Source organism: Salminus brasiliensis, chromosome 4 (genome assembly GCF_030463535.1).
Source record: "Salminus brasiliensis chromosome 4, fSalBra1.hap2, whole genome shotgun sequence".
NCBI lineage: Eukaryota > Metazoa > Chordata > Actinopteri > Characiformes > Bryconidae > Salminus > Salminus brasiliensis.
Window position 1 is genome coordinate 48597288 of NC_132881.1, and position 22940 is coordinate 48620227.

Sequence of the window (22940 nt, forward strand, 5' to 3'; positions counted from 1 at the left end):
TCTGGGGTTCAGGTCAAGTCTCGGGGTGAGTCAAATCTGATCCGAAAGTCTGAAGCGAATCTTTGGGTATGAATCAGTTGAGTTTCTGGATGCGATTTGTGAGTCAATTCTTTAGGGTACAAATCCCAGACAAGTCGAGTCTTTAGGTGCGCTTCAGAGTTAGGTTTCTGGTGAGAGTCTAAAAAGAGTCTTTGAGTGCACGTCTGAGTCGAGTCTCGAGTTGTGATTCTGAGTCAAGTTTCTGGGATTCAAAAACCAATCCAAGCCCACTGACTCAACTTGACGGCACAGGAACGCAGCCTCCCTCTGCTGCATGCCTGGCTTTGAGACTTGGCTACCCAGAGTCAGACTCACCGTGTTCCTTTAGCCTAAACCCAGAAAACCAGCCGCACCACCAGAGCATCTCAATTCTCTCAGATGTAGCTCAAACACCAGAGCCTCCTGCTGCAGAACTCCCTGTGTTAACAATAACAGCAGCCTGCTGCTAATTAACACATCACTTCAGAGAGTGTTGTGGAGGAGAGAGATCTGGCCTCATATCTGCAAGCTCAGGACAGCAGGCAGTGTGTGAGTGTGTGTGTGTGTGTGTGTGTGTGTGTGTGTGTAGAAAACAGTCCTACATTCACTGACCTTCACATTGTGTCATCATTGTTCTAAGAATTGAGGCTTCTTAGTAAACCACAGTACTTACAAATATGCAGTGTGTGTGTGTGTATGTATGTGTGTATGTATGTGTGTATGTGTACACAACACACATTTAGAAGCCTTTCCTTTCATCAACTTCTGCCTCCTAAACCACAACTGCACTCATAGTATGAAGCTCTAATATCATTAATATCCAGAATGAAGCTCTAATATCATTAACATCCAGTATGAAGTTCTAATTGCATTAATGTCCAGTATGAAGCTCTAATAACAATAATATCTAGTATGAAGCTCTAATAACATTAATATCCAGTATGAAGTTCTAATAACATTATTATCCAGAATGAAGCTCTAATATCATTAATGTCCAGTATGAAGTTCTAATAACATTAATATCCAGTATGAAGTTCTAATAGCATTAATATCCAGTATGAAGCTCTAATAGCATTAACATCCAGTATGAAGCTCTAATAGCATTAACATCCAGTATGAAGCTCTAATAACAATAATATCTAGTATGAAGCTCTAATAACATTAATATCCAGTATGAAGTTCTAATAACATTATTATCCAGAATGAAGCTCTAATATCATTAATGTCCAGTATGAAGTTCTAATAGCATTAATATTCAGTATGAAGCTTTAATAGCATTAATATCCAGTATGAAGCTGTAATAGCATTAATATCCAGTATGAATCTCTAATAGCATTAATATCCAGTATGAATCTCTAATAGCATTACTATTCATCAAGTATGAAGGTCTAATAGTATTAATATCCAGTATGAAGTTCTAACAACATTAATATCCAGTATGAAGCTTTAATAGCATTAATATCCAGTATGAAGCTGTAATAGCATTAATATCCAGTATGAATCTCTAATAGCATTAATATCCAGTATGAATCTCTAATAGCATTACTATTCATCAAGTATGAAGGTCTAATAGTATTAATATCCAGTATGAAGTTCTAACAACATTAATATCCAGTATGAAGCTTTAATAGCATTAATATCCAGTATGAAGCTGTAATAGCATTAATATCCAGTATGAATCTCTAATAGCATTAATATCCAGTATGAATCTTTAATAGCATTACTAATTATCAAGTATGAAGGTCTAATAGTATTAATATCCAGTATGAAGTTCTAATAACATTAATATCCAGAATGAAGCTCTAATATCATTAATGTCCAGTATGAAGTTCTAATAGCATTAATATTCAGTATGAAGCTTTAATAGCATTAATATCCAGTATGAAGCTGTAATAGCATTAATATCCAGTATGAATCTCTAATAACATTAATATCCAGTATGAAGCTTTAATAGCATTAATATCCAGTATGAAGCTGTAATAGCATTAATATCCAGTATGAATCTCTAATAGCATTACTATTCATCAAGTATGAAGGTCTAATAGTATTAATATCCAGTATGAAGCTCTAATAGCATTAATATCCAGTATGAAGTTCTAATAACATTAATATCCTGAATGAAGCTCTAATAACATTAATATCCAGAATGACATTTTAATAACTTTAATATCCAGTATGAATCTCTTATAACATAAATATCCAGTATGAAGCTCTAATAGCATTAATATCCAGTATGAAGCTCTAATAACAATAATATCTAGTATGAAGCTCTAATAACATTAATATCCAGTATGAAGTTCTAATAACATTATTATCCAGAATGAAGCTCTAATATCATTAATGTCCAGTATGAAGTTCTAATAACATTAATATCCAGTATGAAGCTCTAATAGCATTAATATCCAGTATGAAGCTCTAATAGCATTAATATCCAGTATGAAGCTCTAATAACAATAATATCTAGTATGAAGCTCTAATAACATTAATATCCAGTATGAAGTTCTAATAACATTATTATCCAGAATGAAGCTCTAATATCATTAATGTCCAGTATGAAGTTCTAATAACATTAATATCCAGTATGAAGCTCTAATAGCATTAATATCCAGTATGAAGCTCTAATAGCATTAATATCCAGTATGAAGCTCTAATAACAATAATATCTAGTATGAAGCTCTAATAACATTAATATCCAGTATGAAGTTCTAATAACATTATTATCCAGAATGAAGCTCTAATATCATTAATGTCCAGTATGAAGTTCTAATAACATTAATATCCAGTATGAAGCTTTAATAGCATTAATATCCAGTATGAAGCTTTAATAGCATTAATATCCAGTATGAAGTTCTAATATCATTACTATCCAGAATGAAGTTCTAATAACATTAATATCCAGTATGAATCTCTAATAGCATTACTATTCATCAAGTATGAAGGTCTAATAGTATTAATATCCAGTATGAAGTTCTAATAACATTAATATCCAGTATGAATCTCTAATAGCATTACTATTCATCAAGTATGAAGGTCTAATAGTATTAATATCCAGTATGAAGTTCTAATAACATTAATATCCAGTATGAAGCTCTAATAGCATTAATATTCAGTATGAAGCTCTAATAGCATTAATATCCAGTATGAAGCTCTAATATCATTAATATCCAGTATGAAGCTCTAATAACAGTTTTAATAGCTTCCTTTACTGTTAGCTACATTAGCCTCATAGAAAATACTTTACACTATAAATGACTCAAACAGCTATTTTTCTCAGGCAGTCTCTACTTGATCAATTCTCTTGATCAAAAACTTTATCTAATAAAACAGATTAATTAAAGCTAATTGTTTAAACCATTTGCGGTTATTACAGAAGCCGATATGTCCTCCTCTGGGTCGTGTCGGATAGCAGAGTTTGGTTAGAGACTCTTTTAATCTCGATCGTTTAACTAATGGATGAGATCTACTGAGCAGGACTGAACCTTTAAACCATTACTCTTTCATTAGGTTCCATTACAGCAGCAGGCAGCTCAGCACTGCAGGTTCAGCGCCCTGCTGTCCTGACGCAAGCACAGCCGCGCTCCTCCTCAACCACTGAACACTGTATTACACCCTGCTACTCAATCAACAGGGTCTAATGTTTATCAGCCGAAATGAGAGAAAGGCCTTCACACATCACGCACTGCCGGACTTCTAATGGTCCGGCTTTAGAGGTCACCAGGGTCACAGCCTGCTAACGGTCAGAGTGATGCGGGGACAGTGTTGCGTAACTGCTTACTGAGCTCACAGTGCGCTGCATTGCTGGATATTGCCGAAATATCCAGGAATTTCACACCGCTATAGAATACTGAACATTTACATAATACTGAACACATTTAACCCATTTAACCAATACTACTGAACACCTTTAACCAATACTACTGAACACCTTTAAACCATTTAACCAATACTACTGAACACCTTTAACCAATACTACTGAACACCTTTAACCCATTTAACCAATACTACTGAACACCTTTAACCAATACTACTGAACACCTTTAACCCATTTAACCAATACTACTGAACACATTTAACCAATACTACTGAACACCTTTAACCAATACTACTGAACACCTTTAACCCATTTAACCAATACTACTGAACACCTTTAACCAATACTACTGAACACCTTTAACCCATTTAACCAATACTACTGAACACCTTTAACCAATACTACTGAACACCTTTAACCAATACTACTGAACACCTTTAACCCATTTAACCAATACTACTGAACACCTTTAACCAATACTACTGAACACCTTTAACCCATTTAACCAATACTACTGAACACCTTTAACCAATACTACTGAACACCTTTAACCAATACTACTGAACACCTTTAACCCATTTAACCAATACTACTGAACACATTTAACCAATACTACTGAACACCTTTAACCAATACTACTGAACACCTTTAACCCATTTAACCAATACTACTGAACACATTTAACCAATACTACTGAACACCTTTAATCCATTTAACCAATACTACTGAACACCTTTAACCAATAACACTGAACACCTTTAACCAATACTACTGAACACCTTTAACCAATAACACTGAACACCTTTAACCCATTTAACCAATACTACTGAACACATTTAACCAATACTACTGAACACCTTTAACCAATACTACTGAACACCTTTAACCAATACTACTGAACACCTTTAACCAATACTACTGAACACCTTTAACCAATACTACTGAACACCTTTAACCAATACTACTGAACACCTTTAACCAATAATACTGAACACCTTTAACCAATAATACTGAACACCTTTAACCCATTTAACCAATACTACTGAACACATTTAACCAATACTACTGAACACATTTAACCAATACTACTGAACACCTTTAACCCATTTAACCAATACTACTGAACACCTTTAACCAATACTACTGAACACCTTTAACCAATACTACTGAACACCTTTAACCAATACTACTGAACACCTTTAACCCATTTAACCAATAATACAGAACACATTTAACCAATACTACTGAACCCATTTAACCAATGATACTGAACCTATTTAACCAATTTAACCAATGATACTGAACACATTTAACCAATGATACTGAACACATTTAACCAATGATACTGAACACATTTAACCAATGATACTGAACCCATTTAACCCATTTAACCAATGATACTGAACACATTTAACCAATACTACTGAAGCCATTTAACCAATGCTACTGAAGCCATTTAACCAATGCTACTGAAGCCATTCAACCCATTTAACCAATGATACTGAACACATTTAACCAATTTAACCAATGATACTGAACACATTTAACCAATACTACTGAACCCATTTAACCAATGCTACTGAACCCATTTAACCAATTTAACCAATGATACTGAACACATTTAACCAATACTACTTAACCCATTTAACCAATGATACTGAACCCATTTAACCCATTTAACCAATGATACTGAACACATTTAACCAATGATACTGAACCCATTTAACCCATTTAACCAATGATACTGAACCCATTTAACCAATGATACTGAACCCATTTAACCAATGATACTGAACCCATTTAACCACTACTACTGAACCCATTTAACCACTACTACTGAACCCATTTAACCAATACTACTGAACCCATGTAACCAATAAACCAATAATACTGAACACATTTAACCCATTTAACCAATAATACTGAACACATTTAACCAATACTACTGAACACATTTAACCCATTTAACCAATACTACTGAACACATTTAACCCATTTAACCAATACTACTGAACACATTTAACCCATTTAACCAATACTACTGAACACATTTAACCCATTTAACCAATACTACTGAACACATTTAACCAATAATACTGAACCCATTTAACCAATAAAACTGAACCAATTTAACCAATAATACTGAACCCATTTACCCAATAATACTGAACCCATTTAACCAATAATACTGAACACATTTCACTAATCATCCCGAACATTAACATAATACTGAACACATTTGCTCAATAATACTGAAGATATGTACTAAATAAACCTGAACACATCTACCAACTAATGCTGAATACATTTACCAAATAATGCTTAACATTTGGTAAATAATACTGTACATTTACATAATACTGAACACATTTAATAAATAATACTAAACACCTCTGCTATATAATAATGAACAATTAGATAATACTGAACACATCTGCTAAATAATACTGAAGATATTTACTAAATGAACCTGAACACATCTACCAACTAATGCTGAACACATTTAGCAAATAAACCTTTAGTAAACAAACCTTTACATTTACTAACTCAACACTGCCCTCTTACTGTTAAAACACCCACAGTGCTGCATTAACCTAGAAATGTGTTACAGTACCATGCACACTGTTACACGAACACACTGCAATACTGCCTTAACACCTATGTTACTGCATTACGAAATTCAGTCCAGCACGGACACCAATGATACCACATTAACACATTGCAGCCAACACTAACATACAGTGTTGCATTAGCACAGTGTAGTCCAACACTAACACCTATATTACTACATTAACACACTACAGCACTGCAGTATCACATGTACACAGTGTTGCCTTAACACCTGCAGTGCTGCACTGTTGCATTAACCACAGTACAGTCCAACAATATCCACTGTGTTTTATTAACACACTGCAGGCCAACACTAACACCCACAATGTTGTGTTACCACCCACAGTGTTACATTAACAAATGACAGATCAAGACTAACACCTAGTGTTGCATTAACCCCTACAGTGTTTTATTAACACATTACAGCCCAACATTATCACCTACAGCGTTACATTAACACATTACAGCCCAACATTATCCCCTACAGCATTACATTAACGCATTACAGCGTTACATTATCACCTACAGCGTTACATTAACACATTACAGCCCAACATTATCACCTACAGCGTTACATTATCACCTACAGCATTACATTAACACATTACGGCCCAACATTATCCCCTACAGCGTTACATTATCACCTACAGCGTTACATTAACACATTACAGCCCAACATTATCACCTACAGCGTTACATTAACACATTACAGCCCAACAAGAACACCTAGTGTTTTATTACCATACTACAATGGAGCACTAACAGTGTTTTATTAACACATTTCAGCAATGTGCACTAACACCTACTGTCCCACATTAACCCCTACAGTGTTTTAACACATTACACCCCAACACTATGCATCCGTGGTGTTGCAATAACACCTACAGCATTACATTAACACATTACAGCCCAACACTAACACCTACAGCCCAACACTAACACCTACAGCATTACATTAACACATTACAGCCCAACACTAACACCCTACAGCATTACATTAACACATTACAGCCCAACACTAACACCTACAGTGTTACAATATCACCTAAAGTGTTACAATATCACCTACAGCATTACATTAACACATTACAGCCCAACACTAACACCCTACAGCATTACATTACCACATTACAGCCCAACACTAACACCTACAGCGTTACATTATCACCTACAGCGTTACATTAACACATTACAGCCCAACACTAACACCTACAGCATTACAGCCCAACACTAACACCCTACAGCATTCCATTACCACATTACAGCCCAACACTAACACCTACAGTGTTACAATATAACCTAAAGTGTTACAATATCACCTACAGCATTACATTAACACATTACAGCCCAACACTAACACCAACAGCCCAACACTAACACATTACAGCCCAACACTAACACCAACAGCCCAACACTAACACATTACAGCCCAACACTAACACCTACAGCCCAACACTAACACCTACAGCCCAACACTAACACCCTACAGCATTACATTAACACATTACAGCCCAACAATAGCACCCCGTTTTATTAAAATTAAGGCTGAACACTATCACCTACAATGTTGCATTAACCCCTACAGCCCAACACTAACAGTAACAGTAATGCATGAACACATTACAGCCCTACTCAAACACCTATATTACTGCACACTACAGCATTACAGTGACACACACACACACACACACACACACACACACACACACACACAGCGTTGCATTAACACCTGCAGTGTTGCATTAACACTCACAGGGCTGCATTAACACTCACAGGGCTGCATTAACACTCACAGGGCTGCATTAACACTCACAGGGCTGCATTAACACTCACAGAGCTGCACCAACACAGTAATTTTGCATAAACACACTGCAGCGCTGAAACACCCGTGAGATTCACACACACACACACACACACACACACACACACACACACACACACACACATCCATCCCCCATTCCATCATCAGCTCATATCCGGGCATTTCAGTGCATCCGTGTGAAGACGGTTACACTATTGCACTATTTGCACTACTGCACGAGCCAGTGTGAGCACCAATGCACACTCGGAATCGAACAGACGCGCAGCGCTGTCCTCGCGGACACTGTAAACACACTGCTGTAAACACACACACACACACACACACACACACACACACACACACACACACACACACACACACGGGACGAAAGACAAGGACAAACGACGCGTTCGGTCTCGAGGCGCACTCGCGCTCGCGCTCACCTGAGTGGCTTTGTGGAACTGCTTCTTCAGACCTGCTACAGACATGGCTCCGGCTCGGGCTCGGGCTCGGTTCGACGCCGAGTGTGTGATTACCTGCTGCGTGTGTGTGTGTGTGTGTGTGTGGTGTGTGTGCCGTGCGCGGCGCGTGTCGTGTTGCAGGTGAAATCCTCGCTCTGTCTCCCACCAACGGGATATCCTGCAGAGGGGGCGGGGCGTATCGCTGATCAGACCACAGAGCACCAATCATCGCGTCTCTACGCCTTTGACGTCACATCGGAGCTCTTTTCTGATACGCAGCGCCATCCCTCCTTCCATCTCTTCCTCCATCACTCTCTCCCCATGTCTCTCCTTCCCCCAATCCATCCACCCATCCACCCATCCACCCATCCCTCCCTTAGACTGTCCTTTTCTCCTTCCACCCTTCTTCCCTCCACGCTTCCATTTATCCAGCGTTTCCTCTATTCCTCCATCCACCCCTGCCTCCATCTCACAGTCTCTCCATCCATCTCTCCACCCCTGCCTCCATCTCAGTCTCTCTTCATCTCTCCACCCCTGCCTCCATCCCACAGTCTCTCTAACCATCTCTCCACCCTTCCATCCATCACCCAATCTCTCCACCCCTGCCTCCATCCCACAGTCTCTCTAACCATCTCTCCACCCTTCCATCCATCACCCAATCTCTCCACCCCTCCCTCCATCCCACAGTCTCTCTGACCATCTCTCCACCCTTCCATCCATCACCCAATCTCTCCACCCCCCCTCCATCCCACAGTCTCTCTGACCATCTCTCCACCCTTCCATCCATCACCCAATCTCTCCACCCCTCCCTCCATCCCACAGTCTCTCTAACCATCTCTCCACCCTTCCATCCATCACCCAATCTCTCCACCCCTGCCTCCATCCCACAGTCTCTCTGACCATCTCTCCACCCTTCCATCCATCACCCAATCTCTCCACCCCTCCCGCCATCCCACAGTCTCTCTGACCATCTCTCCACCCTTCCATCCATCACCCAATCTCTCCACCCCTCCCTCCATCCCACAGTCTCTCATCCATCTCACCACCCCTGCCTCCATCCCACAGTCTCTCCATCCATCTCTCCACCCCTGCCTCCATCTCACAGTCTCTCATCCATCTCACCACCCCTGCCTCCATCCCACAGTCTCTCCATCCATCTCTCCACCCCTGCCTCCATCCCACAGTCTCTCATCCATCTCACCACCCCTGCCTCCATCCCACAGTCTCTCCATCCATCTCTCCACCCCTCCCTCCATCCCACAGTCTCTCCATCCATCTCTCCACCCCTCCCTCCATCCCACAGTCTCTCCATCCATCTCTCCACCCTGCCTCCACCTCACAGTCTCTCCATCCATCTCTCCACCCCTCCTTCTATCCCACAGTCTCTATATCATCTCTCCACCCCTCCCTCCATCCTCCCCCTCCCCCCACCCTCCTATATCATCTCTCCACCCCTCCCTCCATCCCACAGTCTCTCCATCCATCTCTCCACCCCTCCCTCCATCCCACAGTCTCTCCATCCATCTCTCCACCCCTCCCTCCATCCCACAGTCTCTATATCATCTCTCCACCCCTCCCTCCATCCCACAGTCTCTATATCATCTCTCCACGTTTCCATCCATCACCCAATCTCTCCATCCGTCCCTCCATCCCACAGTCTCTCCATCCATCTCTCCACCCCTGCCTCCATCCCACAGTCTCTCATCCATCTCACCACCCCTCCCTCCATCCCACAGTCTCTCCATCCATCTCTCCACCCTTCCATCCATCACCCAATCTCTCCACCCCTCCCGCCATCCCACAGTCTCTCTGACCATCTCTCCACCCTTCCATCCATCACCCAATCTCTCCACCCCTCCCTCCATCCCACAGTCTCTCCATCCATCTCTCCACCCCTGCCTCCATCCCACAGTCTCTCATCCATCTCACCACCCCTGCCTCCATCCCACAGTCTCTCCATCCATCTCTCCACCCCTCCCTCCATCCCACAGTCTCTCCATCCATCTCTCCACCCCTCCCTCCATCCCACAGTCTCTCAATTCATCTCTCCACCCTGCCTCCACCTCACAGTCTCTCCATCCATCTCTCCACCCCTCCTTCTATCCCACAGTCTCTATATCATCTCTCCACCCCTCCCTCCATCCTCCCCCTCCCCCCCACCCTCCTATATCATCTCTCCACCCCTCCCTCCATCCCACAGTCTCTCCATCCATCTCTCCACCCCTCCCTCCATCCCACAGTCTCTCCATCCATCTCTCCACCCCTCCCTCCATCCCACAGTCTCTATATCATCTCTCCACGTTTCCATCCATCACCCAATCTCTCCATCCCTCCCTCCATCCCACAGTCTCTCTGTCTATCTCTCCACCCCTACATGGCCAAAGGTTTGTGGACACCGCTTCTACTGGAAGCATTCAGCTACTTTAGGTTGCACCCCTTGCTGACACAGATTCACACACAGTGTGTCTAGTCCTTGTAGAGAAGTCCTGCATAGCACTGCTTAAGGGATATACAGCTGTGGAGCAGTGGATCTGTGGTCTCCAGGATGATGGATGGTGCTCCATCCGATACGCTTGACCTCCAGAGTCTAGTAGAAAGTCTTCTTCTCTGGACAGTAGAGACAGTTACTCCAACACAAGCAGGATCAGCTCTTTAATACCCTTGATAGAACATTGCATCTAGTCCAACATTAAGAATGATCCCACTGCTCAGGAGATGGCCTTTAAACGTCTTACTGAGGCACAGACAGCAATTACATCACTCACCCTCAGCCTCCATCTCTATTCTTAGCCCCCCCAGCATGCACTGAGAGCATTAGGTTATTTAAATCCACGCTCGGTTATTTAAAGACACAGTCACCCACGCAGAAACCACGCAAGACCTGAAAATACACTGATTTACTGATGACTGACTCTCCACTGAAAGAGTCACTCTGTACACGTATCCTGGAATGTGGATCGATAAGAAGATAACCTTTAGATATCATATACATTATGAGGACAAAAGTATTGGGACACCTGCTCATTCATTGTTTCTTCTGAAATCAAGGGAATTAAAAAAAGAGTTTCTCCTGCTTTCGCTGGAGTAACTGTCTCTACTGTCCAGAGAACAGTCGCTTCACCTCATCCACAACTCCCCAACTCATCCCGAAAGTACTGGATGGAGCTCCACCACCATCATTCCAGAGAATAACACACTTCCTCCACTGCTCCACAGCTCCTCAATGCTGGGGGGCTTTATAATACCCCTCTAGCCCACGCCTGGCATTATTAGGCAGCATGGAGCCAATAGGGTCATCTAGTTTATCTAGTCCTATAGAGTCCTATTCTATTGGCAGTACTTCTCAACAGGGACTAGATAAGCTGTGTGTGTGTGTGTGTGTGTGTGTGTGTGTGTGTGTGTGTATTTGCACATCTGTGTCAGCAATGTGTGCAAACAAAAGTAGCTGAATGCCTTCATTAGAAGGGGGTGTCCACAAACATTTAGACATTTAGTTTATGTGAATGTTAATGTAGTTCTAGCTTCAGTAGTTTTAATAGTTTTAATAATAATAATAATAATAATCATTTTAAAAAGTTTCCTTACGAGGCTTCAAATAAACGAAGATGTGTGTTAACAGGAAGATGAGATTAGTGACGGTCTAAGCCCAGAAGAATAAGAAGATAACCTTTAGATATCATATACATTATAAGGACAAAAGTATTGGGACAGCTGCTCATCAAAATCAAGGGGATTAAAATGGAGTAACTGTCTCTACTGTCCAGAGAAGAAGACTTTCTGCTGTTAGCAACATTAGCCTAGCATCTCTGGTTGGATACTAATGCAGCCTGGTAGCCTGAGTAGTTCTTCAGTAGTTCAGCACCATGGACAGCAGCACCCGCTCAGCACAGTGCTTCTCAGCTGTGGTCCTGTAGCTTTTCCAGTCCAGTGCTTTGCCTGCTCTAACAGACCAAATGAAACTCATCAGCACGCTTACGGGCGCTGTGCTAATTGGTGGGGTATAAGCTTCTACCTCTGCTACATTAGCCTCACATCTCCAGAACCAATCAGGATTGAGTGAGTTTTCATGGTGAGTGTGTTTGATGACTGGGGTGTGTGTAGAAGTCCCAGAATTCCCTTCGCCCAGTGCTGGGGGGCTTTATGCCCCTCTTGCCCACATTTGGCCTCGGGAACATTGACCTTATGCTCAGCAATGAGTGCACCTTAAACTAGCGGAGCTAACTCATTAGAAGGGCTGTCTAGATACTTTTGAACACACCACTTCTAACATGCAGCTTAGTGTGCACTTGAAGTAGCATATTAGCCAATGGTAAAGTATACTGAATGGACAAAAGTATTGGGACACCTGCTCATTCATTGTTTCTTCTGAAATCAAGGGTATTAAAAGAGCTGATCCTGCTTCTGTTGGAGTAACTGTCTACTGTCCAGAGAAGAAGACTTTCTACTGTAAGGATTTGATTGCATTCAGCAACAAGAGCGTTAGTGAGGTCATCATCCCCAACTCCCCAACTTATCCCAAAAGTACTGGATGGAGCTCCACCACCATTCATCATTCCAGAGAACACAGTTCTTCCACTGCTCCACAGCTCCTCAATGCTGGGGGGGCTTTATACCCCTCTAGTCCACGCCTGGCATTATTAGGCAGCATGGTGCCAATAGGGTCATAATGTTGATCTGCTCTAGAGAGTCCTATTCTATTGGCAGTACTTCTTCTCTACAGGGACTAGACAAGCTGTGTGTGTTTGTGTGCGATTGCACATCTGTTTCAGCAATGGGTGCAGCTTAAAGTAGCTGAATGCATTTATTAGAAGGGGTGTCCACAAACATTTGGACATGTAGTGTATAAGCGTGGGTATTTGTTTGGGCTCTTAAATATCCAGAGTGTGTTTGGCTGCAGTGCTGCAGTAAAGCCGCCCCAGACCGGGAGGCCATCTGCTGTTTAACTCCGAGCTTAAGACACCGGCGGGGGTGCACTGTGGACTCAGATGGCCCATGGGTGTGTTTCCTTTAGCTCTCACACTGAACACACACTGCAGTGGTGGGAAGAAGAGGCCGGCTGGAAAAAACGGCACCAGAACACTGTGGTTCTAGATAGTCTCGCACTTAAAGAACCTTTTGGATGCGTAAATGCTTCTTTACCAGGCTGACGTGTTCTTCAAATACATGGAGAACCCTAAATGGTTCTCTATAGTAGCACAAAGGGGTCTGCTATTGTTATGACCAATGTTATGAACAAAGACTCTTCTACCATAGACTGTATTTACTACAGGGATAAACCATAAACATGTTTTTAAATTGGGTTTTAGGGATTTTATCACACTTTTTCTTTAAGAAATTAAAAATGATGGTTTTGTCTTTTGTTCTGGAGGAGGTTTTAGCTTCCACTGAGCTAATCTGGTAGGCATATTTGAAACAGTACTGGATATTTATCATTTACACTGACACAAATTCACAGAATACTCAATTCTACGTTTAAATAAATGATATTTAATAATTTTCCCCTTTTCTCCCAGTTTGGTTCAGCCAATAAACCCACCCGTTCGTAGCTCCCCCTAGCGCTGGCAATGCTCCCGACACTAGGAGTGTTAGGCCTTAACACACGTCTCCTCTGATACATGTGAATCCAGCCACCGCCTCTTTTCTAACAGTCGCTGATGAAGCATCGCTGGACATGCTCAGAGGAAAGTGCCGGGTCCCCAGCTTCACCACACCAGCTAACAGAAGCCTGGGCTGGCCAACATCGCTTAAGAGTGACCCAACCTATTGTGCTCCCTCTGATGGCAAAGCGTCAAGCCTCTGGATTCAAACTCGGAACACCCTCAGCCCATAGCGGATGCACATCAGACAGCTGAGCCACTCAAAACCTCTGGAAACCATTTCTGACACCTTTATTAAAGATCATTGATCAGTGTTTTTATTGGACAGTATTTTATTTATTGTATTTGTAGGTTCGGGGAATGTTACTTCAGATGCTTCCATAATGTTGGTGTTTGCCTAACCGGGAATGTTGTGTTAGAAACGCTGTTATTACAACCTTTTCAGGATGTTCCTGGAACATTACCTCTCTAACATTACAGGCTAACCTCCCTGAAGCCTTTTAAAAACACTGCTGGACATTGAGAGAATGAGCTCTGCCAGCTGGACAGGCTTGGCCTTGGCCTTGGTCAGATGTTCCAGACCAGCTCGACCAGCATGAAGCCACCTCGACTGCCCTCACCCACCCACCCACCTGCTGAGCCAGACGGTCTCACCCATCCTCCTGCTGAGACTGACCCCTGCACAGACTGAAGCTAAAGCTATTACTACGACAACACACACACACACACACACACACCTCCAACTAGTTCTAGATACTGCAGTGTCTCTATAACACAGAGTCTACTAGCCTGTTGTAGTTCCCCCAGCACTAGCAGTGCTCCCGACACTCCCGGAGGGTAAGGACTTAACACACGTCTCCTCCGACACATGTAAAGCCAGCATCGCCAGACACTCGGAGAAAAGCATCGGATCCCCGGCTCCACCGCACCACCTAACAGACGCCTGTGCTGTCCAACAATTCTTTAAGAGTGATTAGAGAGAGCGCCATCTACCCACCCGGAGAGAGCATGGCCAATTGTGCTCCCTCAGACTCTGGCTGCTGATGCCAAAGCTGCCTGGCTCAGGACTCTCGCGTCCCCCCAGGCCATAGTGGAAGCACATAAGTCACTGTTATCTAGAACATGGACTAATACAGAGAAAATGACTGCTTCAAGATGCTGCTCCTGTACTTGAGCACATGTTCTAGATAATATTGAGGCATACAGTGTCAGAAACCACATAATAGACTAAACTAACTGAACTGTGGAGGAGTATCAAACATAGCTGACCGGCCGTACTGGAGCTACACAGGGCTGGGTCAGTCACGTGTGTTTACTGTCTGCATTTCAGTAACATCAGCTCTATTAAAGGAGCGTCTCTGTGCTCTACTGAGCATCAACATGAGCTTCATGGAGGAAAATATGAGGAGTCGTTGTCTAGAAGTTCTGTAAAGCTGCAGAAAGTCAGACTTCAGAGGCGTGTGATCAATAAGCTTTATTGGAATGTAAATGTGGGGCTCAGTCGGGACGTTTCACTGCAGCTCTCTTGAGTCTCTGCCACGGACACAGTCTTCATACTAGACTACAGACGTCTGCTGTGAGCTGCTGAAGAGTGACGGGACGTGTGCAGGTGTGATGGATCTCTTATAAACCAATAGGGAGTCAGAATGGAGTCTGTTTATACTTCTCATCCAATCAGGATCAGACTCACATTTTCTGGATGGAGAGATTTATCTGGAGAGGGTTTTTTATTGATGACGAGCCGGAATGAAAACAAAGGGAAATGAAATAGGAGGAACGAGGCTGATTTTAACATGTAAGGAGGAGAAAGTTCAGAAATAAGAGCGGTGGGCAGCCAACTCCAGCGCCCGGGGAGCAGAGAGAGGGTGGAGGGTCCTGCTCAAGGGCCCAACAGTGGCAGCTAGCCGATCCCGGGGATCAAACCCACAACCCTGTCATCAATAGAGGAGCTCTAACCGCTGAGCCACCGCCGCCCCTAAAGTTCCAAACCCATATTTGAAATGACTGATTGGCTCACTGTGTTGACAGGCGGGACGTCATCTGTAAACAGACGCCTTGTTGAGTTAGGAGACCAGAGGCAGCTCTCCTCATAACATCACAGCCACAGCATCCACCACATACCTGACCACACGCTCCTGTGTCTGTTTCTGGTGTAGCAATGCTGCCACCTGCTGTGCATTTCAGGATATGACCATCAGGGATAAAGGGAAAATTGTGTTTTGCTTTGTCGCCATCTAGCGGAAGGGTAAAGGCAATACACACGGGCATCCAACAATTAGCCATAACATTAAAACCACTGCTGGTGCCAAATGCTCCTGTCTGTCGAGGGGTGGATCTACATATCAGTCAGTGAGTGAAGAACGGTCAGTTTTGGAAGGTGATGAAGGTGATGAAGGTGATGAAGCAGGAAAAATGGACAAGCATAAGAATCTGAGACACTTTGAGAAGAAGAACCAAACTGTGAACCAAACTGGGTCAGAACATCTCCAGAACATCAGGCAGGATGCAGGAAACACGTGCAGGGTAGATCTCTGTTTACGTTTCCTGGGTAAATGCTGCCACCTGGTGTTTATGAGGCAGTGCTGCAATTACAGGCCAAAAAGGAGGGGGATATCTGAAGCTGGCTATGAGGAGGGGCGCCCCCCAGTGGAGAAAACTGACAGTGCGTTTTTTTTTATCAAACGATGATAAAACATGAGAAAAGGTGAACAACTGGAAAAAAGGGTTCTCTTGGAACCAATTCGGTTGGTTCCACTATTGCTACGAGTCTAAGAACCATTTTATGCTAAACTCTAAGCAAACAAGGTTCTAGATTGTACTGGAAATGTGTACTTTGACTCAGTGGAACCCCTTATTGTTCTCTACCGTAATCAAAAAGTGTTCTTCCATTAGTAATGACAGTGGAACCCTGTTGGTGCTAAACGATAAGCAAAAAGGTTCTATATAGTTCTGTAATATTCATTATCATTTGACTCATCATGATAGTGGAACCCCCTGTTGGTGCTAAACACTAACCAAAGGTGTTCTTTGACTCTTTAATTATAGTGGAACCATTTTTTTTGGTGCTCTACTCATTAAAAAGGGTTCTAAAGAAAGGTACTAAAGAAGTATCGTTGGACTCATCATGATAGTGGAACCCTTGTTGGTGCTTCAGTCTAGAAATGTTCTTTGACTCAGTTCAGAGGAACCATTTTTGGTGATAAGGGTTCTAGATTGCACTGTAGTGTTATTTGACTTGTAACAGTAGTAGAACCCTTTGTGGTGCTACACTCCAGGTAAGTGTACACGCCACATCTTTTGGTGCTATATAGAACCATCTACCACCAACCCCTTTATCCAATTTAATGATGATGTTCTCTCTCTCTCTCTCTCTCTCTCACACACACACACACACACACACACACACCCCTTTCCACTGGCCACCAGCTCTCTCACTCAGAGTACAGCTCACTCGTTCGCTGTGTTTGGGCTCTAGACCCAGCAGCCACCCACCACCTGCCCTCCTCCTCTGGTCATCCATTGCTGATGATGATCTCTGGTGCTCGCTCTCTCTCTCTCTCTCTCTCGCACACACACACACACACACTCCTCGGTGCTCCCACTCTGAGATGGTAATGTACCTGCAGCAGTAATTGGTCCCAGTGCAGCTCCTGTGCTCCACCTGTACCAATGGGGGGCGCTACAGGCTGCCCAAGGGTCAGGATGTCACCATGGGAGAAGAACCACTAATGCTATGCAAACTAACATCTCTTTGTTGTTTGGAGCTTCTAATGCTGCCATGTAGGAATCAGTGTGTGTGTGTGTGTGTGTGTGTGTAGAGGAATGTCTTGGGATCCTGTTTGTTGTTTGATCCTTTGTTTCTGCTTTTACCAACTGGCCACTTTATTAGAAACCCCTACCTCGTGCTTCCGCACGCTGGCCACTTTATTGGAAACCCCTACCTACCTTGTGCTTCCGCTAACTGGCCACTTTATTAGAAACCCCAACCTCGTGCTTCCACTCACTGGCCACTTTATTAGGACCCAAAGGTCAGGACGTCACCGTGGGAGAAGAACCACTAACCCCAACCTCGTGCTTCCGCTCGCTGGCCACTTTATTGGAAACCCCTACCTACCCTGTGCTTCCGCTAACTGGCCACTTTATTAGAAACCCCTACCTTGTGCTTCCACTCACTGGCCACTTTATTAGAAACCCCTACTCTTGTGCTTCCACTCACTGGCCACTTTATTGGAAACACCTACTCTTGTGCATCCACTCACTGGCCACTTTATTAGAAACCCCTACCTTGTGCTTCCACTCACTGGCCACTTTATTAGAAACCCCTACCTTGTGCTTCCACTAACTGGCCACTTTATTAGAAACCCCTACCTTGTGCTTCCTCGCTGGCCACTTTATTAGGAACACTTTTCTCCTTCATCCCCGCCCCCCCTCCCCTTATTAATTTATTCATTCAGTCTGTCGTGTGCCACCCTGCCTGCTTGTTAACGACTGTGAAGCTCTCTGTTGACACACACACACACACACACACACATACGGGACAAATATTGACAGTGGTGTTGGTGCTGGTGGGGCTTGAGGAGCAGTGAGTGAAGATGTGCTGTGTGTTAATGAAGGTAATTAGTGCGCGCGGCGCGTCCCGGATAAATTGGTCCCCGAGTTGCCGAGACTCAGTCCTGAGTTTAATCCCTTATTATAAACAAGATAAAGGAAAACCTCCTCATTAGCATAAATCTGACCAGATTAAAAAAAGTGAATTATTCTCGTTAATTCCTGATCAGATTCTTCATTGTACTTAAAAAGAGAAGAAAATGTGTGTGTGTGTGTGTGTGTGTGTGTGTGTGTGAAAGGGGGGGGGGTAGTAAACACAAATGAATAAAGTATAATTAGAAAGAAAAAGGGGGGGAAAAAACATGAGCTCACGTAACACAAAGCCAAGGTCACCAGGCGTGCAGATAATTGTTTAAAAATTTGAAATTAATATCAGCAGAATGAGAACGCCTCCAGCTTTCCCTGAAGATGCCGAGATATGAAGCGATGTCTGCAGCTCTGAAGGTTCCTTATTAACAGAGGAACACTTTCATCTGTTAGAACCTGTCAGGACCAGATCAACCAGCGGTTTCTCAAATCGAGGGTATCAACCATGAGTCACGAGTCAGGAGCAGCCCCTACTCTTCTCTGAAAGCCTTACAGGAGATGTTATTACATTGCTGTTAGGAGGGTTTGATTGCATTCAGCCACATTAAAGAGCATCAGTGCTCAGGTACTATGATAAGTTCTGCTACTCCAACTCATCCCAAGAGCCGTATATAATGTTTAGCTTGTGCTGATTTTATAACCAGCCTAATGATGATGATGATGATAGGCTACAATCCCAGTGAAGCTTTAGAGCTAGCCTGCTGCTGAGGCAGTACGGTTAGAAAGGCGGCCTGGGGCCAGGAGGTCAGATTGGTCTGAGTGCAGGTCAGTCAAATGTCTCTTTACTATGAAAGCAGGCGGTTCCTGCTGAGGGATGAAGCCTGATGGACTCTCTGGCTCATCAGAGGTCTGGCTTGTGTGACAAAAAAATAAAAAAAATAAATTAAGAACCTGTTAATGATTGGCTAAAAGGAGTGACAGTGGTTGTTGGGCGTGGCCAAAGATCATAGTGTGATGGGTGGAGCTGAATCTGCAGGTGTATGGAAGCATACGGTCATATGGGTCTACCAGCAGTGGCAGAAATCCCACCAGCCTACAGGAGATTCTCCTCGGAACTGTGGCCGAAAGACAAAACTGATGGACAGGGACCACCGGCGGGTTTCACAGCTTCACCTCCAACTTCTGAAAGATCTCCCCTCATGGAGCTGCAGACCATCAACATCTGGAGCAGAGGGGCCTTCACTCACTTCTGCTCCAGAATGAGGAGAACCTCCTGTAGGCTGGGGTTTCTGCCACTGCTGGTAGACCCGTATGACCGTCTGCTTCCACACACCTGCAGATTCAGCTACTTCCTTCACACTGTGGTCTTTGGCCACGCCCAGATGCAGTCGCTCCATTCGGCCAATCATTAACTGTATCGGCTTTCTGACCCATTTTCCACACATCCAACGAGACCCTCACAGCACTGCACCTCCTCTTCTCAATCTATTAATCCCGTCACTCACACCGTGCAGGTATTTATAAACCCCATCATCCTTGTGCAGCGCCATCTGCAGGATGCCTGCAGTTACTACCACCACCTTATCTGAACTATCACACAAACAAACGAACAATTTGCAAAACAACTGTTTTAATTCAACCCCAAACACGATCAGCTTTTACAGAAGTGTGATTTCTGACTGCAGCCAAACACACACACACACACACACACACACACACACACACACACACACACACACACACACACACACACACACAGTCTCTACACACATTAAAACTCACAGGCTCAAAACGTTTGTCTATTTGTGGTTTCAAATTCCTTCAAAAAATCATCAAGTTTTTCCAAGAAGTTCCAAGTTCATCAAAAGCTGGACAGAAAACGTCTGTTTACTGATTTTAAGGCCTGCATCGGTAAAACGTGAGCGACCAGAATCAAATGTATTAATAAATAAATATGTTACAGATTAGATTAGACACCAAAAACTCTGCAAACATTTGGACATATAGTGTAGCCGGGCTGAGGTGGGATATTAGCTTCCATGTTTTTTTGGCCTCTTAGCGTCTCTGCAAATAGGCTTCGGACACCGAACAGGGCGTCTGAATGGCGGTACTGGGATGGAAGGGGGCTGAGTGAACCGGCGCTCTGTAGTGACTGAAGGAGAGGGGAGGAGAGATAGCCGGGGGAACCCCCCTCTATCTTAAAGGAGGATGATGGGCCTCGGCTGGATGTTTATCTCCCTCTGTTGTGGTCAGGCGGTTTCGCTGACTGTGGAGGTGAACACGGCCAGCTCCTCCGTCAGCAATCTGAACTCTTTCAGCTTCTCCAACACAGCCTCCACCAACAGAGCAGCAGAGGGAACCTAGAGCGAGAGAGAGAGAGAGAGAGAGAGAGAGAGAGCAATATGAGCATGTGTCACAAACTCTCATTCTCGAAACGTACGACCTGCTCTCACATCAACCACAGTTCTCCATCTCCACTCGGAGCAGATGTTCTACTGCTGTTTTCTGATCTCTTGGGCTAACCCCTGTCGATCAGAGGAGGATGGGTTCCCCATTTGAGTCTTGGTTCCTCTCCAGGCTTCTTCCTCTGTTTCTGAGGAAGTTGGTTCTCGCCACTATTGCTACTTTCAGCTGCTCAAATAAGGCTCAGACCTGGATCTCTGTAATAAGATGTAGAATAAGTGCTACACTATATGTCCAAAAGTTTGTGGACATCCTTTGTAATGAATGCTTTCAGCTGCACCATTTGCTGACACAGATGTGTAAAAAGTACTGGCAATAGAATATGACCCTATTGGCACCATGCTGCCTAATAATGCCAGGCGTGGGCTAGTAGAGGGGTATAAAGCCCCCCAGCATTGAGCTGTGGAAAGTGAAAATATGAAGAAAGGTACTGATTATTAATCAACACACTCGTACAGGTAATCAGATCAGGCTAGATGACTTTTCATCACTTGTGTGATTGCATGTGTGTGTGTGTGTTAACCTTTGTGCTGTGGATGCAATTTACTGCTCAAACCAACACAAAGACTTTATGCTATAATCAGCACTAGTGATCCAAGATCATAGCCATTAATATTCAGACTTTTCTTTCTGCAGGACGAAAAACTAACTTTCTGACCGTGGCGCAGCACTGCCCCTGAAAACCTCTCATCCAGCTGATCAACTCCATTTACCCTCAATACCGTACAAATACTTAGTTATCTTACTTAAGTAGAAATGTTGGACTTTTTACTTCTACTTCTCACATTTTCACCCAATTATCTGAACTTTCTCCTCCTTACATGTTAAAATCAGCCTCGTTCCTCCTATTTCATCTCCCTTTGTTTTCATTCCGGCTCGTCATCAATAAAAACCCTCTCCAGATAAATCTCTCCATCCGGAAAGTGTGAGTCTGATCCTGATTGGATGAGAAGTATAAACAGACACCATTCTGACTCCCTATTGGTTTATAAGAGATCCATCACACCTGCACACGTCCCGGGGGGTAGTGCACTATAGACCTCTGTGGCGCGCCTAAGCTTTCGGCCTTTGTTTTCCTTCCATTACTTTAACTTTTCTACTTGAAGTTGTTCTGAAACCAGTACTTTTACACTTTTACTGGAGTAAAAAGCTTCAGTTGATACTTCAGCTTCTATAGAAGTCTTTTAAACCCTAGTATCTCCACTCACTTCTACCTGAGGAATGAGTGTCAATACTTTTGACACCTTTGGCCAGTTCCCCCACTATTAATATTATGGCATGCACATGTGCGTGAGCTGTACAGCAGTCCTTATTTTAGTTATCCGGACAGTAAAGTGAAGCAGAAGGTCTCATTATGCCATTAAAGCACCTCTAACTACCCCGCATGGAGTGTCATGTGTTGCTGCAGAAGCCAGAGATGGGTACCCTTCCTCCACCATGTATCTCCATCACATTTTCAAAATAGACACTACAGGGGCCATCAGTGAGGGTCTTCCTCTGAGACAATGTGAAGCTCCACCACATCTTTAAAACTGCTTCTAACA

The 22940-nt window shown here is 43.4% G+C and overlaps 2 protein-coding genes across 7 annotated transcripts in view; both read right to left on the minus strand.

Annotated features, from left to right (window-relative positions):
- sh3gl2a (SH3 domain containing GRB2 like 2a, endophilin A1) overlaps positions 1-8884 on the minus strand; it is a 47261-nt gene extending 38377 nt beyond the window's left edge. Inside the window, exon 1 of the mRNA XM_072677164.1 lies at positions 8684-8884. Coding sequence (XP_072533265.1) covers positions 8684-8728 — 45 coding nt within the window. The 5' untranslated portion in view covers positions 8729-8884. The remainder of the gene's footprint in view (positions 1-8683) is intronic.
- An 11662-nt stretch (positions 8885-20546) lies between these two features.
- cntln (centlein, centrosomal protein) overlaps positions 20547-22940 on the minus strand; it is a 134993-nt gene continuing 132599 nt past the window's right edge. For all 6 annotated transcript variants that reach the window (XM_072678607.1, XM_072678605.1, XM_072678604.1 and 3 more), the window contains one exon: positions 20547-21293. In XM_072678607.1, coding sequence (XP_072534708.1) covers positions 21183-21293 — 111 coding nt within the window. In that variant the 3' untranslated portion in view covers positions 20547-21182. The remainder of the gene's footprint in view (positions 21294-22940) is intronic.